This window comes from Volvox carteri (assembly GCF_000143455.1).
Source record: "Volvox carteri f. nagariensis unplaced genomic scaffold VOLCAscaffold_42, whole genome shotgun sequence".
Lineage (NCBI taxonomy): Eukaryota > Viridiplantae > Chlorophyta > Chlorophyceae > Chlamydomonadales > Volvocaceae > Volvox > Volvox carteri.
The window spans coordinates 587,938-606,151 of NW_003307585.1; the positions used below are offsets into that span (position 1 = coordinate 587,938).

At 60.0% G+C, this 18,214-nt stretch overlaps 3 protein-coding genes across 3 annotated transcripts in view; 2 read left to right on the forward strand and 1 right to left on the reverse strand.

Moving 5' to 3' along the window:
* Positions 1–993, forward strand: part of VOLCADRAFT_95203 (uncharacterized protein) — a gene marked incomplete at both ends in the record, with an annotated part of 4,857 nt that extends 3,864 nt beyond the window's left edge. Inside the window, 2 exons of the mRNA XM_002954311.1 lie at positions 289–339; positions 721–993. Coding sequence (XP_002954357.1) covers positions 289–339; positions 721–993 — 324 coding nt within the window. The remainder of the gene's footprint in view (positions 1–288; positions 340–720) is intronic.
* A 7,927-nt stretch (positions 994–8,920) lies between these two features.
* Positions 8,921–10,285, reverse strand: VOLCADRAFT_118716 (uncharacterized protein; the record flags this gene model as incomplete). The annotated part of the gene is made up of 2 exons (XM_002954387.1): positions 8,921–9,147; positions 9,612–10,285. Coding segments are annotated over 2 exons (901 nt in total), but the record flags the coding sequence as incomplete, so codon positions are not given.
* Positions 10,286–10,849: 564 nt separating this feature from the next.
* VOLCADRAFT_118717 (uncharacterized protein) overlaps positions 10,850–18,214 on the forward strand; it is a gene marked incomplete at both ends in the record, with an annotated part of 15,231 nt that continues 7,866 nt past the window's right edge. The window contains 7 exons of the mRNA XM_002954312.1: positions 10,850–11,026; positions 11,356–14,037; positions 14,754–14,918; positions 15,668–16,093; positions 16,337–16,381; positions 17,069–17,316; positions 17,804–17,999. Of these exons, the coding sequence (XP_002954358.1) occupies positions 10,850–11,026; positions 11,356–14,037; positions 14,754–14,918; positions 15,668–16,093; positions 16,337–16,381; positions 17,069–17,316; positions 17,804–17,999 (3,939 nt within the window). The remainder of the gene's footprint in view (positions 11,027–11,355; positions 14,038–14,753; positions 14,919–15,667; positions 16,094–16,336; positions 16,382–17,068; positions 17,317–17,803; positions 18,000–18,214) is intronic.

Genomic DNA, 18,214 nt, shown 5'->3' on the forward strand with positions numbered 1-18,214 from the left:
TAACCTTATGTCCTCAATTTCCTCATTTTGGCAACAGCTTCACAATTACTTAATTTTTTTGTAATTTTATTGTGCTCATATTAGGCCTGTGTCGTATTCTTATTCATGTCCCTTTTCCTTAAAACATTTCTCCCAAAAAAACTTCCCCCAAACTTCACTCCCCTCCTCCTCCGTCTCCTCCCTCGACCTACCTCTAGTCCTTTAACCCTTCCCTTAAATGAATGCATATGAATTCTCTCTCGCCCCTCGGCCTCTCCCACCCCGGGGGTTGTTGTCTAACGTGGTCAGGTGTCTCCCCCCCGACTAGCCATGCTGCCGGATGTTGACGCATTCGTTCAGGTGGGTTCGTACTTGAGCGGTTTTTAAGTTTCTACTTTTTTTAAGTTCTGTGCTGTGAGCAGCTCTTATAAGACAGTTGGGGGTCGTTGCATCCAGCGTCGCACAGCTACGGAGTTGCCCATCCCGCCTAGAGATGTCTTTCTTTATTATTAGTGCGCCGCAAGCCCGTGGAAGCCGTTTTTCCTTACCGCACGAACTTTAGTTACCGTACATTTTGTCATCTGTCGTAACACGTGAGGGGGCGGGTTCGAATCCAACACGGCATTTTTTCCTTGAGCCCTCCCTCCTTTCCGCTGCCCCCGCATTGCCTCATGCAAGACACAACACATACATACATACATACATACATACATACATACACTCACACGGGGCCCCCTGCAGATTGCCTGCCCGCGTCTGTCCATAGACTGGGGTGAGGGGTTCTCCCGACCCACGCTGACGCCGTACGAGGCCGTCGTGGCGCTGGGGGTGGTGCCGGGGTGGTGGGAGGCGGCGGCAGCGGCGCCGCTGCGCGAGCAGCAGCAGGGCGAGGGCCGAGGCGGCCGCGCCAACGACCCGGCTGACGCTGACACGTTGGCGTTCGCGCCCTACCCTATGGACTATTACGCCAAGGACGGCGGTATATGGAACAGCTCCTACCATAAGAAGAAATGACGGCCATAACAGATTTAATCTTCACTCATCTATCCTTCGCATGGTTTCGAATCTTCGTGAAATTCACGTATGCCATGTTGTGGTTTTGCGGTGGCACCCTCGGGCTGCTTTTTTTGTGTATATGTGTGTGCGTTGGGTTCGGATGGGGAGGTGGGGGGAGGTGCGTTGGGTTCGGAGGGGGAGGTATGATGTTGCGGCGTGTTGTGTGTGTGCTATGGTAGCGGTGTCCAGGGAGCAGTATGTATAGAAGGAACGGGAAGGAAGGAGGTGTGTGTGTGGTGGTGGGGGGAGGGAAGAAGGAAGGGGGATCCCAGGATTTTACGGGAACGGAGCTGGAAGCGGCTTCAATGGGACGTGTTTGGGGAGTTTCCTTGTGTGGCGGTGCTTTCGTGTGTGCTGGCTCCTGCCTAGGTATATATATATTTCCCTTCGACGGCGGCCGCCAGGGGGGTTGCCAAGCAGTAACAAGAGAACCCGAGACAAGACTTGAACGATGCGGCGCGAGCCAACGTATCATTCGTTGGCAATATATCCTCTTTGCTGCAAGGCAGTGTCCTTTCCTCCACAACGGTCGTGATGAAAAGGAACCACTGCCTGATGTGTGTAAAAGAAAGGGGATGTGCTATGCTACTGTTCGGCTACGACCCCGCTGGAAAATCCGCCTTTGAGACGCCTCCTAAAATCTCAATCTCCCAAACTATAAACGAAACACTTCGAACCAGCTTTCTTTCCTTCTATCCCTCCGTTTGCGTGTGTTTCCGTGTGTCGGGTTTAAAGTAATAACAGTATATAACGCAGTGGCGTACGGCAGTCTTCGGTAGTGGTGACAACGGTGGTGGCGGTGCCTATCAGCAGCAGCACCGTAACCCAGCACACCAGCAGCCACCGCGGCTAATGAACCCTCACACCAATGTGATACCTCTCTCAGCTCCGAGCGCACCAAAAGCCTCCCTCTTCCCCCCACACGCACACACATACACGCTCGACACGTTCAGGCTTAGGGTTTGTTTTTTTGCTTGTTCTTCTTCTTCTTCTTCTTCCTTCCTCCCAGCCCGTGTGCATGGCGGCATGTGCGCTCGCGGCGCAGCACGGCACGGATTCACGAGAGCGATCCCTCTGTCCCATCAGTACACCTATGACAAAGAGCTTTAGGGTTTCAGGGGCAATCAACGCGACGCAACGCAACGCCCTCCAGGGTTTTAGGATTTTTAAGGAGTTCAGCCACACAAAACCCTCCTAAACACCTCCCCCACACACACATACACATATCCAGCAGCGCACACAACCGAGGCGCGAAGGTGCCTTTTTCAAAAAAAAAAAGGTTTGGCGAATGGGTTGTCCTTGAGCTGTGGCTAAAGGATCAAGTCAGGATCAGTCTTAGTCGTCCTCCATAAGGACGTCGCTGTGCGCTGTGGGCTGTTGCTGCTGCTCCGCTGTTGCAGCTCGTCTGGCCCGCTTGGGTTGCTTGGTGGCCCCGCCCGCCTTGGGCCCTTGCCGCCCTGCCCGCGCCGCCTTGCCGCGAGCTGCCGGCTGCGTGCCGCGGAGGTGCTCCCGCTCATCGTCCTCCTCGGAGAAGATAAACTCAGCGCCGCCATTTTCCCCAGCGGCGGCGGCGGCGGCCCCAGCCTGACGTGGTACAGAAGTTATTACGTGTTACGTGGAGACAGATTGCGTTTGTGTGTGTGCGCGTGTGGCGTGGGGAGGGGGGAAGGGGCCGGGCGGTGACAGGGAAGGGGGGAAGGAGTGAGAAGTTGAAGAGTTGGGATAGAGAGGCATATACTAGTCTATAATCCGTGAGCGGGACGGCCGCGTCTGGATGTATGTCTGTCTGTATGTGTCTATACGCCTGGGTTTGCCAGGAAAACCTGGATGTGTGCGTGTGTGTGCGCGTGAGAGAGAGAGAGAGAGAGTGAGCGCGCGCGAGAGAGTGTGTGTGTTTGTGTTGATGAACGGAATGGCCATTGTGGATGAATGCAATGTCTGTGTTGTCACGCTCGCGCACATGCACGTGCACGGGACTCCATCCCATCCCCATCACCAAGCCCCTCCCGCCCGCTGCCACCTGCTGCTTCGGCTGTTGCCGTGGCAGCGCCAGCCGGGTGCCCATGGTCTTGTGGTACAGGTCCCGGCTGAGCAGCTCCAGCGCCAGCGGCTCGTCCGGAACCTCACCGGAAGGTATATCCGCAGCATCTGCCCGGTAGATGGCCAGGTTCCTGTTGTGCTCACATACACACATACACACGCATACACATGCATGTGTGTGTACACTTCGTCACTTTATTGCCGTATCACGGCTCAGATCAGTTCAATCAAGCACACATCCCGGCACACATGTGCAGCCCCCGTGCGAGAGCGCCATCTGCGACGGAGCCCTAAAGAACCCATATATATGCAGAGCATGGCCAAACAGACGCGTGAGAGATGATGAGTAGAGGGGTGAGTAGAGGGGGTTACAGAGTGGGGCATCTCCCGGTGGGTAGAGGTAACCATAACAACTTGGGGAGGGGTGGGGGGGTGACATCAACGATCCTACCTACATTCCCCTGCTACACGCACGCACACACACGAATCCCATCATCGCACCCACCTGTTATTTATGAGCTGTAACATGGCGGAGAACATGCGTGACACCTCAAACTTCTCCAGGCCCGCAGCAACCTGCGAGAACTGGACACGCTGACGCGCAGCCGCGGCCCCTGCTGCTGCTGCTGCTGCTGCTATTGCTGCTGTTCCTGCTGCTGCCGTTCGCGTTCCCGTCACCACTGTCCGCTGCTCCGGCCTCTGGAGGACCTCCTGCCCGCCCGCCTCCCCCTCCTCCTCATTCTCCTTGCCGCCTTGCGAGCCGGTGCCGCCGTCCGATAGCTGCGTGCAGCACAGCGCAGCAAAAGAGGTCCCGGCAAGGCAAGGTCACACGGCGCTGTGGTCCCCAACGGCGCAGGAGCCGTGCCCATGGAGCGAGCTGCCCCGCATGGCGCCCACATCACACATCGCTTTGCATCATCACATCACCTCGCATTACATCACCCCGCCCCGCCTCCCATCCCATCTGTACCCATCCCATCGGATCCCAGCCCCCCCATTCCATTCCATTCCATTCCATTGCATCCCATCCCACCCCAACCCGTCCCATGACATTGGAGTTGCATGCTGGGGACCGAAATGCCCCCCTAATCCCGTATCCAGACAGGCGCGGAGATCGTCGGATTGGAGATGACTTAGGGTTTCGTAGAGTAGAGCTCAGACTTCATACGAGCTTCGTGTAGGCTTCACACAGGATAACGTTTGACTTTTAGGCTTCACATACGCGTTTTCACAGACACAGACACACACACAGACACACATACACATATACGCACACACTCCCTCTCGACCATCTTGCCCCACCTGAAGTTCGGACAGACGGCCAATGATGAGCTCGCCGTAGTTTTGGATGTCGAAGGCGGGCCGGGACTCCTCCGCCTAGGGAATATTTACAGCCGGGGAGCATGCGCGCGCGCGCGCGTGTGTGTGTGTGTGTGTGTGAGAGAGAGAGAGCGTGTGTGTATCAGGGGGAAAGGGCGGTTGAGGTTATTTTTATGCATAGGAAGAGGATGGGGGATTTACATGGTGTGACGAGAATACAAAAGTCAAAAAGGGACCACTGTCTCTACGTCTCTCAAGTACCAGGTGCCGGAGGGGGTTGGGAGCAGTTGGTTGGGGCGGTTTGGAGTTGGGGGTGGGGGTGTTGGGATAACTGAATGGTTTTCAGACCTATTTATTGCCTACCTGAAGAAGGAGCCTTCAATGCCTTTGGGGGTATCCCGGCCCGTGCACACACACACACACACACACACACACACGCGCGCGCGCGTGTGTGCGTGCGCGTACACATACAATTCTTGAGGACCTACCTACGTAGGACGTACCTCCATCCCTCTCCAACAGCATCTCACCCACCCACCCCAAACTAACAACCCTGCACAAGGACACGGCCTTCCCGCACCACCTGCACCCCATCGTACCCTTTCAAGGAAACGCACCCAATCCCCAAAACACACACACACACATACAGACACACATACAAACACACGCACGCGGACACATACATACACACACGCAGGCACGTTTCCTGGCCGCGACTCAGCCTCAGTCAAAAAACATCAAAACAATTAAGATGTGCACCTTAAGGACGGGGTCTATCCGCTGCCGCCAGCTGCCCACGCGGCGAGACAAGTCGCTCTGCACCTCCCGAGCCGCTGCAGCCTGAAGAAGGGACTCCATACGCGCCCTGAGCGGCAGTAGCGCAGTGGCAGTAGCAGCAATATGAATAGCAGCCCTTTTAGCAGTAGCAGGAGTGGCAAGTAACTGTCAGACGTAGCAGCAGCAGCAGCTGTAGCAGCAGCAGCCGCAACAGTGAACAGCAATGAGGGGGTGATGGAGACAAAAGGAGCACCCGGAGGCGGAGAGAGAGGGAACCGGAGAAGCCGGAATAGAAGCGCATCCACCGATTCGGCCTCTCCAATCTATACAAATAAATTAATTATATAGATACATGTCTGATGGGGGACAGACAGTCCGGTCCAATGCGCCATGACTTCATCCCCTGCTCAAACCCCACAACATAGATACATACATACATACGTACACACACACGGCACGGTTAGGTGCACCGGTCAACGTCAGGTGAGGCAGGTATGCAACAAATACACACGCATACACACAGCTCCTTAATCCACTCCCCACTCCGTCCCTTCCCCCCCCCGCTGTGTTGCTGTCCACTTCCACTCTACCCCACATCCCCTTACTCCGAAACCATCCGGTCTTGCCACTTCCCCTCCATTTCCCCCCGTCCCCAGTTACCCCCACTCCACCGCGTCGGAGAGTCCTGCAGCAATTAGTCCCTCTAAACACAAATCACACTTTCGCTTCCCGGCACACGCTTCAACACACACACAGACACACAGACACACACACACACACACAGACACACATGCACACACAGACACACACACACAGACACACATGCACACACAGACACACACACACAGACACACATGCACACACACACACACACAGACACACATGCACACACACACACACACAGACACACAGACACACATGCACACACACACACACAGACACACATGCACACACACACACACAGACACACATGCACACACACACATGCACACCAACCTGCAGAGCTCCTCGTAGCTGGGCTCCTCTCCATCCAACGCCATGCCGTCCTCACTGCCACAGAGGCGCCCCATCGGCGGCACCCGGCCACCCAGGAAGCCCCAGCCACCGCCGGGCTGCTCACCAACCGCCTCATCATCCGCAGTACCACCCATGCCAGGCGGATTGTGCCAGGCACCCGCCAGACCCCCGGCGTAGCCGCCAGCGCCGGCCGCCGCCGCCAACGGGCCCACGTCATCGTCCAGGTCGGATGCACCGCCACCTCCGCCTCCTCCGAAACCGCCGCCTCCGTCATCGTCGTCAAAGTCGTCGAAGTTGGGATACGGTTGCGCCCCAAGCGGTTCCGGAGCATCATCATCAGCGGCAACTGTTTGGTTTTTGATCCCCCCGGGGGTTGGGGAGGGGGGATGAGAGGGTTTTATTTCAGGGTTAAAGGAAAAGAGGAGGGACAGGCGACTCAGACATGATGGCTGCGGCTGGGGGTGGGGGAAAGAGACACTCGCCAGTGATACGGCCAAACAAAGGATTTCAGGATGTCGCAAGAAGCAAAGGAAGGGGGGTCGACTACCGACTGACGTACGACTGTCCCCATTGCCAGAAACTGCCGAAGGAGCCAAAAGCGATGAGCAACAATCGAGGGTTGGTAGGGATGGAAAGGGGAAAGCTGGTAAAAATCATATCCGTGCAGGCTAAGGGAACCCCCCTGTGAGAACCCCCTTGCTGTCACACAGCTCCAGGGGAAGCTGCGGTCGTAGGGGAGGGGTAGGTGCACCTCCTCTCGCCCCCCTCCCCCTCCGCCTCCCTCATCCTCACTTTGATCCTATGGCACCAACCAACCATCGACATATTACCCTTCACCCACAGCAAGCCCATCCGCCCCGCTCACCCTCCCACCCGCTTCGCTCAAGCCGCCTCCAACCCGCCACAAACTCCACCTCACAGACCTAGGGGCCCCCGTCCTACCGCCCCAGTTTAAACCACTGGCCCGCTTGCTCCCGCCTCTCGTCCGCCCCCCCTCTTTTGTCCCCCCCGTTTTCACGACCCACCTGCTGCTGCTGCTGCAGCAGCATCGCTCGCGTCAAACACCACGCCGTTCAGCTCCTGTCGGACAACCTTGCCCAGCTGGTTCTTGAGACAGCTCTTCGCAACAAACCCCCGCGTCCCGTCCTTCTGCACTGCTGCTGCTGCTGGGGTGGCGGCGGCATGGGCAGCCGGCGGCCGAAGGAAAGCTAGACAGTACGCGAACTCCGGCAACAGCAGGCCGCCAGTCGCGGCGGCATTGGCCCAAGCCGCGGAACCACTGCCCAGCTGGGACGCCCCGGAGGCGGCGGTGGCGGCAACAGCGGCCGCTTTTCCAGCTGCTGTAGTCCGCTGCGTCCGACGGGGCCGGCGAACCTGTACGAGAACCCTCGCCGCCGCCGTGTGGCAACGGCAACGGCAAGGCATCATCGGCAACGGAGTTGTGCCAGCCGTGGGCAGGGAAGGAAGGAAGGAAGGGGCGCGAGAACAAGTTGGCTTGCTTGGACGGGGGAGCTCGAGCTCGGTCTCGCACGCAACGCAACCTCCTAAAGTGCGTGTCCTCCTCATAGATGCACATTTGCGCCGGGTCCGTTGCGTTTCTTCCCTATATCCTTCTTTCCGTTTCCTTCCTTTTACTCCTTCTTCCTACGATCTTCCTATTCCACACCCCACCGACTGGTGAGTCTGTATGTCTCAGTCCTGACGTCACAGACAGGCAGAAGACAGACAGAAGACAGGCAGACAGACTCACCACAAGCGGCCGGTCGGGCAAACGGCTCTTGGCGGACGGGTCCAGAGGCTTGTACGGATCAAAAATCTCCTCCTCCGTGTCGTCCTCCTCTCCTTCTCCTCCTGGTTGGTGGCCATCGCAACCGCCGCCCATGGACACCGTGCCGCCGACAGCCCCGCCCGTTGTCAGCGCCGCCGCGGATGCCGTTACCTGCTGCCGCTGTTGGGACTGGCCCTCCGCGTACTCTGCCGTGACGGCGGGCGCGCCGGTACCTGCGTGCCGCCGCAGGGGGCCCCGACAGGATGCATGGAGCGACGTCCCGTGACCCAATCTTTGTTTGCCCGTGAAGATAGGAAAGAACGCGCGAGAGAGAGGAAAGATTATGCTTTTCCTGGAAGATGCAAGTGCTGCAGAGAGCGCACAGTGCCAGACGACGATTCATCCCCCCGGTCTCCTGGTGGCGAGAAACATGGATAGGGAATGCCGTGAGGACCCCATGCCATGCCATGCCCCCGCATGCCGCGCGACGGACTTTTCCTTGAGGGCGAGACACGCGAGGGAAGAAGACATACATGCACACACGCACTTGCTCGACCCGTCTGCTATGCCGTAAGAGCGATGGCGAAACAGAACACAGCCCTGACAGACCCTGACCCTCATATTATTCATAACCTGAAGTTATGAAGAAGGGTAGTCGGACAACAGAGACAGGCCCTGACCCATTTCCTATCTTTTTTCCATTATAAGCTGGCACAGCGCAATGCCTTTGCCAACAAATTCATGCAGAGGGCGTCATCATTGGCTACCCCCGAAACGCATCCCCCGCAACCCTTTAGCTCCTTCTTTCGCAGCACATTAGGCACCTCTCACCGGCTGAGGGGATTGCCCCTGCCGCTTTTGCAGCAGCTGCTAACGGATCCGCACCACCCTCAGCCGCCGCCGCGCCTGGCACGCCCTCATCGTCGCTCGGCCAGTCGCCTCCGCCCGCGTAACCCCCCCCACCCCCATCGTCATCGTCATTGTAGTCCGCGACCGGCCCTGGGTCTACATCCATGGCCACGCCCAGGTCTTGCCCCGGCGCTGCCGCAACCGCCGGTTGCTGCGCCGCAGGGCCGGGCATGTGAGGCTGTGTGGCTGGCTGCTGCATCCGCTGGGTGGGTTGCTCCCATCGGTGCGCGTCAATCAGCTGCTCCAGGCCTTTATCGTGCTTGGGTTGGAGCCCAATGAATCTGCAGGAGGCCGGGTAGTGGCGCGGCCCAGGCAATCCGATGGTGATACTACCTATAGCTAGTAGTAGCCACCGAGTGGGGCCTTCCTACAAATGAATAGGCGAGATAGAGTTGGCCATGCCGTGCATGGCATAATGCCACAGGCAAAGTAGCGGATAGCTGTATTGCCAGCTCGGCGGGTGGCGGGAGTGAAATGTAGCGGTGTGCGCGTGGTGGCAGCCCAGCACCTAGACCGGCCCTAGCTAGCGTCAGGCAGCCGCTGTAAGGAGAATCTCGCTCAGCCGGCCAGCCAGCCAGCTGGGTGGATGGGGTTGCTGGCTGAGGTGAACCGAAGAGCGATTAGATAAATACCAATTGAGGATATTTTGTTTCTGCGGAGCTGCGGATCTTGTCAAGGCAAGATTGTTGGTTGCGATGGAACCAAGGGCTAATGGAGGAGATGCTGCCGGGATGTTGATTCCCACCTGAGCTTGATATCATACAGATCGCCGTCACGTGGGTCGAGAAGCAATGCCCCGGAGCAGTGCACAAAGCACTGCTGCAGCCGGTACACGCCAGAGTCACCGTCGCCCTTGCCGCCAGTGCTCGCGGCTCCCTGTCCGTGATCATCCAAAGCTAGTAGTAGGGCGGGCGGGCGTATGGAAGCGCCAGCAGTGGGCATTACGTCGTCGCCGTGCGCCAGGTCGATGTCATCGGCTTCTTCCAGGAAGGGTTCCGTAATCCAAACGTTCTCCAAGGTGTCCTCCTCGTACTCATGGGCAACGCGCGCAGCGCGCCCCCGTGGGCCTGCTGCTTGCTGTGTAGGGTTGTCCCCATCGGGTAGTTCACCCTGGCCAGGTTGCCGTCTCCGCCCTTTGACCGCCTCGATGGCTTGGTATGTCAGGTTGTATAGATGTTCCACCTTTTTCGAGAACACCATGGTGCTGGCCTGGATGACGAGGGCTGCCTCGGCAAAGTCCACCATGACGTGCCGGGCGCCCTCGAAGGCGAACTGCGCATTTTCGAGCTGTTCCAGGTATTCTTCAAGTTCATGTGCTAAGTTAACGTTAAAGCTATCTTGCAGGTCACGGATGGGCTTCAGAAGGTGCGCAAACCTGTTCTCCTTCAGGTCCTCAAGGTCAACGCCAAGGTCACCCATAGTTTGCAGTGAAGCACGGTAATTGTTATGACAGGTACCCTGAGGACTGCAGAGAAAGTTATGAAGCCATGCACCTCAGGCTTCAAGGATTGCTGTGGCAAAGGCCTGGCCGTTTAACACGCTTGGCGTAATCTCCATGTTTTCTGCAACAAAGCACATAGCAGATACAAATCTGTCGACGTACTGCTTGCAGGGCATGCAGAAAAACCCTGTATCTGCACGACAGCTTTCTTACATCAAACAGCTGGAACTCATGCTGCACATCTGACAAGGACATCAGCCTGAATCCTGCCAACTATGTGGAAAAGCGAAGATACAATTTAACATATTCTTTGTAACATAAGTTCCTGTCCGCCCGATTTTGACGGCATACGCTCCAGCCAGAACCCTAATAGCAACTGCCGTTTGGGTGAAACAAGTTTGCATGTATAAAACGGCGCGCGTACATAGATGGCAGTGTACCTCTGAGCTATGAGAGCGTCGAGGCAGAGTGGATAGGGTAGAGAATTGGCCTTTTTCCCTTTTTGTAAGCTCACAGCTGAACCTCTGCCAGTGATAGCTGAAATGCTAGGCACCACAGACTGGCTGCTCAAGCGCTTCTTGAAATTCGTCTTGAAGCGCAACGTGGGCAAGTACCTAACCTCCGAAATTGACCTCGAGCAGCTCGACGTCAAGCTCGACACAGGGAAGCTTGAGCTCAAGAATCTCCTATTGAACTGCGATGCTGTGAATAAGGACTTGGTGCGTGTAATTGTGGCTGTGTGTTGTTTAGGTCGCGAAAGGGGCGTGCCGACGCGGCAACCCTTATCATACACACGAGGACATGGTTTTCAAGCGTAGTTTTGGGGCTCTTTCATTCTTTCCAGCGAAGGCTACTTTTTTGCGCCCCTGGGCGTCGGATACGAGGTTGAATAGTGTTACTGACATGCTGTCTAGGTACCATGGGCCCAAGCATAGTACCTTCCCTTTATTATGCGTTGAGGGTGCCCAGCTGGCTTCGCCGCTTTACTAATTTTCAAGTCCATTTCGGCTAAGCTTCCCCCGTGCCTCTCTATCGTCGTGCCTGCCAGGCGTTGGACGGATGGCTTGTCAAAGCCGGCTATGTGGGAAGCGTCAACGCCAAGCTGCCTTCGCTATTCTCATCAGCCAGCCAATGCAGCGTTGTGGTGAACGAAGTCATGCTGACGGTCGCGCCTGCGTCACCTGTGGCAGCCGGAGCGTCTTTCACACCCAGAGGGGCTACGCCAGATTGCCTCAACAAACCGGCCACAGCCTTCCCCCAGGACAATCCCTTGCCAAGCCCGCCTGCGCAGCCAACTGCTCAGTCCAGCAGCGCTTCCAGCGCGATAAATTTTCTCCTCGCAGACGATTTCGGCTGGACGGGGCAGGGCGCGGTCATGGACGGCATTAAGCGAATTGCTGGCAGCCTGCAATCATTGCTACAGCACATGCGCGTGGAAGCATCCAACGTCCTTATAAGGGTAGAGCTGCCGCACCCCACAGAAAAGGCCCGCATCGTCACGGCCGCGCTGAAGCTCGACTTAGTGGAATTCGGTGACCTATCCAGCCGGCCAGCCGGCTCTCACGCCGGCCCTGCCGCTACACAGCAGCACCCTCACCAACATGCCAACGACCACCGGAACAATAGCCAGGTACTGCATCATAAGGCCCAGCGGGGCTCGTCGGCGCGGCCGGGGAGCGCTGGCGATGGTGGCGGCGGCGGCGGCATGTCAGGGGCCTCGCCAACGGCGGCTGGCGGCGCTGCTGCAACAGCAAGTCGACGGGAGATTGCCAAGTACGTTCATGTCAAGGGGCTATCTCTAGACTTACTGGAGACAGCACCGCTGTTAACAGGTGCGAGCACTGCCGCAGCCAGCACCGCGGCCGGTAAGGTGGTGTCGTCGCCGCCGTCAGGGGCCGGGGTGACGGCAGGCGCCTCTACTACCGCCGCCGCCGCCGCTGCCGGCGTGACCTTGGTTTCGGGGCCGGGCAAGCACGGTCTGCAGCTGAGCGTGGAGTTGCGCATGGTGCTCCCCGATGAGCCTGGCCAGCCGACCCAAATCGCGGCTGATCTCCATTTGGGTGCCGTACGACTACAGCTCCTACCGAGCCATGCGGTGTGCCTGGCCGCGCTTAAGGCAGTCCTAGACCGTCAGGGAGGAGCAGCAGCTGACGCGGTGGCAGGTACGGCGCCTGACGGTGGCGGGATGGAGCTGTGGGGGTCGCCGTACCCCTCCACGTCGGCATCCATGCACAGCGCCGCTGGCGGCGGCGGCGGCGGAGGGCACTGGGGCCGTCCGTCGCTGTTCGAATCCATCATGATGCCGAACTGCGAGGGCGTCGTGGCGCATTCCCTGGAGCCGTACGCATCGTACGGTGAGGCGAGCGAGTTCCATGACGCCTGTAGCCGATTTGGATCCCTGGCTAGCAGCCTGGTCAGCAGCGTCACACAGACAGGAACGAACCTGCTGGGCTACGTGGCGGCCGGGGGAAGCACCACGATGGATTGGATGGGTTCGGCGGCGGCGGCGGCGGCCACCACGACGGTGACGGCGGCGGCGACGCACGTCCAACAATACCAGTCACAGGCGTCTTTGCCGCGGACGGCGGGTGACCTGCAGCCGCCGCCTCCGGCGGTTACTGCAACGGTGGCGGCGGCATTTGCCGCCGCCGCGGCGGCGGCGGCGGCGGCCTCAGAAGCCCCGCGGGCGCCGCCGCCAGTGGTTAGCGTCCGCGCGCACGTATCACACGCAGCCTTTGTGCTATGCTACAAGCTGTCCTCTGCATCGTCATGCTCATCGCCCGCCGTGGCGGGGTCAGCTGCCACGGCGCAACCACGCAAAGGCGGCGCCGCCGCGCATGCTAGCGGCGCCGCCAACCACCCTGGAGCGTCAGGTAGCTTAGTGGTTGATCTTCAGGACCTCACCTGCGACGTCCTGATGGATGCGGCGCGCGGTAACTCCATGTTGCTTCAGGCAGGGCATCTACAAATGTACGAGCAGCTGCCGGCGGCGGTCGGCGCAAAGTACGGCATGACGCCGGCGGAGTGGGTCCGGGTGCCGGAGGTGTTGCCGCAGGCGCCGCACCGCTTTCGCCACACGCAGCCCGGGCCGGCGCGCCCGTCGGGGGGCTCCGGAACCGCTTCTTCTGCCGCAGGGTGCGGATCCAGGATGGTGATGATGCGACCGCCCGGACACAATGCACAGGTTGCCGCGGCTACCGGCTTCGGGAATGGTGGTGGTGGTGGTGCGTTGCAAACATGGCCGATTCTCATGTGCGCAAGTACGCACTCACCAGCGGGTGGGCACGCAGCGGCGACATCTGCAAATCCGCATTCGCAAGCACAGCATCATCTGCATGCAGCTGGGCATGGCTGTACTGCAGGCAAGGCGGCAGGCAACCGTCCAGTCGGCGGCGGCGCCGCCGCCGCCACGGCTACATCAGGCCATGGTGGTGGCTGCCTGCGCGTGCACGCGGCCTGGGGCGGCGGCGCCGCCGCCACCGCCGCTGCTGCCGAATGCAAGATAGCTTCAACAGGCGCTGTCGGCGCGGGCTACGAACGGTACGGCAGCGAAGTTGTACCAGCCGTACCGTGGTACGACCTATCGGTGGAGGTGCTTCCCGTCACGGTGTGGGTCTCCTTACCGCTGGTGCAGCGGGTAATGGATTTTGTGGCACCGCTGGCGGCGGCGGAGCCGTACAGGCTGACAAATGATGGTCAACAACAAAAGACCCACCGTCAACACCCCCACGTGAGCCAAACCAGCCCTCTCACTTTCGCGGGGGGTCTTTGCCTGCTGCCTGTGTGGGGCCTGTGTGGAACGAGTGTGTGTGTGTGTGTGTGTGTTTTGATGATGTTGTAAGTAGCGCTAGGGGGTCTTGTGGACTTTCTAGTATGCTCCCCTTATGAATGACGACCCTTCCGTGCCGTGACCTATGACATGACCTTTATGAAATGCGTTGCCCTTTCCTTTGTCCGTGCCCCTGTCTGTGCCTAAATGACGTTCCCCTGTCCTGTCCTGTCCTGTCTAAATGTCCTGTCCTGCTCAGTCTTGTGAAAACCTGGCTGGTGCTTTATCCTTTGAACATGACATCGTGCCCTGCGCTGCTTTCCTCACCCTGCTCGAAAGCTCCTGAGCGAGGCCCTCTTGCTCCGCCCGTTATTGGCCTTGCCCTGACCTCGTGTTCTCGCCCTGCCCTGATCTCGCCCTGCCCTGCCCTGACCTCGTGTTCTCGCCCTGCCCTGATCTCGCCCTGCCCTGCCCTGACCTCGTGTTCTCGCCCTGCCCTGATCTCGCCCTGCCCTGCCCTGCCCTCGTGTTCTCGCCCTGCCCTGATCTCGCCCTGCCCTGCCCTGCCCTCGTGTTCTCGCCCTGCCCTGATCTCGCCCTGCCCTGCCCTGCCCTCGTGTTCTCGCCCTGCCCTGCCCTGCCCTGCCCTCGTGTTCTCGCCCTGCCCTGCCCTGCAGGCCCCGCGCGTACCCCGACTCAACTCGGGGCCCCTACCCCGCCTGTCAATGACCCTCGTAGCGCCCCACGTGTGTGTGCTGCTGGCGCTGGGTCCCCCCGCCGCCTCCGCCTCCTCCTCCTCTCCGCTGCCTTCACAAGCCACGGCTGCTTCTTCGTCGTCGTCGGTGCCGTCGAGGCCCCCAGGCAAGCACATGGGCTCCAGTTACCCGAGGAAGAATCTACCTTACCTCAGATTTCAAGAGTGTCTGTTCCCTTTTATTGACTTTTATTGCCGGTCACCACCAGTGTTTAAATTTACGTACGGAAGTGGAAGGCCTCGTGCCACGTGTCACATGCCATGGAGTGTGCGCGCTCTCCTCTCACACCGCATCATCCAACGTGTGCCGCGCCGCGCCATCTCCCCCCCGCCTCCCGCGGGAGGGCCAGATGCCCTCGCCTCCCGCGATTCGTTTCCTCACCACGCCGCGCTCATCCTCCTCCGCTACCGCTGCCTCGCCGCCGCTGCCTTTTAGACGTCTGCCGGCAGTCGATTCTCTCTCATTCTCTCCTTCCTGGTTCCCGTGGTTTCCCTCCCCGCGTTCAACCTATGCTTTCTATTCGCTGCTGATGTCTATCCGATCCCATGGACACCTTGAGCCTATCAAATATGCGTGTCATCAGTTCGGGCGGTGCTTGGGAGGAAAAGTGACGCGGTGCGCGGCCCTATTCCCGGGGCTCCTGTCCATTGTAGTTGGTTTTTCGGCGTTCCCTTTTTAAGCTTTGGCGCCCTGCTCCCGCCTCTTTTTTTTGGTGTACGCGTACGGGCGGCGTGTGGGTGACAGGCACGCCTGTGTTCATTGCGCTGGACGTGGTGTCGCCACCGCATCCTTCCGTCGAGGCTGTGACCCATGGGTCGTCGGCCCACGCGTTCCAGGCGCACCCCCAGTCGCACGGCCATTCCCAGCAACATCAACAGCACTACCCGTACCACGGCGTTCATCATTCTCCGACGCTTGTGTACGGCACCTCCGGTGCCGCACTCCACGGGAACCACCAGGGTCAGGCTTACGGCGCGGCTGGGGGCCAGGCGGCGCCGCCGCCGCAGCCGCCACAGCCGCCGTCGCTGTACGGCAACGGTTGGGCAGGATCCGGAAATTACCACCACCACTACAGCCACTTTCACCACCTGAACGGTGCTGCTGTTGCTCCAGGGCTTCCTGTTGGGGGACATCAGCCAGGGCGTCTGGGGGGGGGTATGGTGCCGTACTGGCCGCCGTCGGCTTGGGCGGCGGTTCCGGAGCCGCGGGCCCTTCTGACCGTCTACCAGACACCCGCCACGGACCGCCTGATACCGTCGCAGGTATGGGGACACGGCCTGTGGGCCGCAAATCACTTCTTTTGGTTAAAATATTTCGGTCATTAGGGACCCGCAGCCTAACGGGGCCTTAGGCCGAATTTTGGCTGCGGGTACTGCGGACCCGCAGGACCCGCCTTATTTGCCCCGACCTCTGGTAGGGGCACAGCCTGTGTTGGTCCACATCCCCCTATCTGCTTTCGACCTGGCTTGCATTTACCCGCGTGTTGCCGTTCACCTCACCTTCAGGTGACGACGGTGGACCTGGCGGCAGGCGTCGTGGAGCTGCTGATCGTGAGGACGGCCCCCGCCACAGCTACAGCCGTAGCCGCAGCCGCGGCCGCAGCTACAGCCGCTGCGGAAGTCTGTTCCGGGGCGGACCACCGGTCGCGGCGGGGCAGCGGCGAGACAGCTGCGCGCGTCGGCGGCGGAGGCGGCGGAGGCGGTGGGACGCAACAGCGCCTGTTATCCCCTTGTTCCGCTGGTAGTGGCGGTGCTGCAGTAGCAGGTAAGGAAGGTTCGGAGTGCGCTTCGGATGTAGAGTTGGTTTTGAGGTTTTAGGTTTTGCGGGGTTGTAAATTACAAACGGGAAATACACATTAATATTTAATTTCTCCCGGGTAAAGCACCCCATGTTTTGCATAACACCAGCATCAGCCAGCTTCCCCCGTCACCTTGATTGTTCTCAACCCCCAACCCCAACCCCAACCCTCACCCCCACCCTCACCCTCACCTCGTCCCCCCTTTGGCCGTCCCGTCCCGCACTCGTTCCCCGCAGACACGCCACTTCCCGCCGCCGCCGCCGCCTCCGCCGCCTCCTCCTCAACTCTTCCATGGACCTGCAAATCTCTGCTCTGCCTCAGCCCCACACCGCCACAAGCTCCCCACGCTTCGGCGACCAGCTGCCGGCCCGCTGCCTGGGATGCCCCCCCGCACCCGCACCCTCACCCTCACCACCCGCACCACCCACACCATCATCAGCCTCATCACATGCAGCACCTCCACGCCGGGCCGCTTACGGGCCCTGGGCACGTGCCGCCGGGTTGCGGCCTGCACGTCCACTTGTGTGCCGACCCGGGGGTCGGTAGCGCCCCGGAGTTGGTTTCGGAGGCGTGGGGCCACGTGGCGACGCACGCGCAGGACCGCTGGGCGGATCCTGACGGCGAGGGCGGTGCCTGGGAGGAGCGCAGCAGCTTTCGGAGCGTGGCTTTCCATGAGCGATGTCGGAAGTGGGTAATGGCGGCGGCATGGGGAGAGCTTTGTGCGTGTGTGTGTGGAGGGGGGGAGGGAGGCCGGCGGCTGTGTGTGTGTGGGGGGGGGGAGCCCGGCCATGTATGGGGCGGGGCCCGGCACGTTACAGATGGGGTGTAGGGTTTGTGTGTGTGTATGTGTGTGTGTGTCTTTAGGGATTGAGGGGAGAGGGTGTGTGTGTTTGTGTTGGGGGGGTGTCCCGCTTGGATCAATCCAGCAGCGTTCGATTGGTGTGGATCCGGTACATGAAGGAACAGGGCCCAAGTCGCGAAGGCATTGGCAGCTGAAACGCGCTCAGGATCCCGTCCCTCGCTTCCGTCTCTTCCTGCTCTTCCTCCTCCTTCTCCTGCAGCATTGCCGCCGCCCCACGCCTTCCCGTTGCAGTATGTGCTGTTCTTCACTCACCCACCCACCCACCCACCTCATCACCGCCGAATCCTCGACCCCGCGACTGACACATTGCAGGTCTTCCGCCACCTTCCTGCACCTGCACGCGCCCAAAGCGCTCCTGCATCTCACTCGCACCGACCTGGCAGACCTGGCGACACTGCCGGCGGCGGTATTGCCGCCGCCGCCGCCGCTGTCGCCTCCGGCGTCGGCTACCGGCAGTGGCGGAGCGACGGCGGCGCAGAGCTGCGTATTGCTGGAAATCGGGCTGCAGGTTCAGCTGCAGGACGATCCGCCACCTGCCGCCGCCGCTGGGGCGGCGGCGGCTGGCACTGCCGTCGGTGCCGCAGGGCCCACCTGCACCCCGGGCTCCCATGGCCATGCGTACGGTGCCACCTGGCCGCAGCCGCTGCCTGGTCCCGCTGCCGCTAATGCAGCTGTCACCGCTGGCACTGCGGCAGCAGCGGCCGCTGCTGCTGCTGGCGGCGA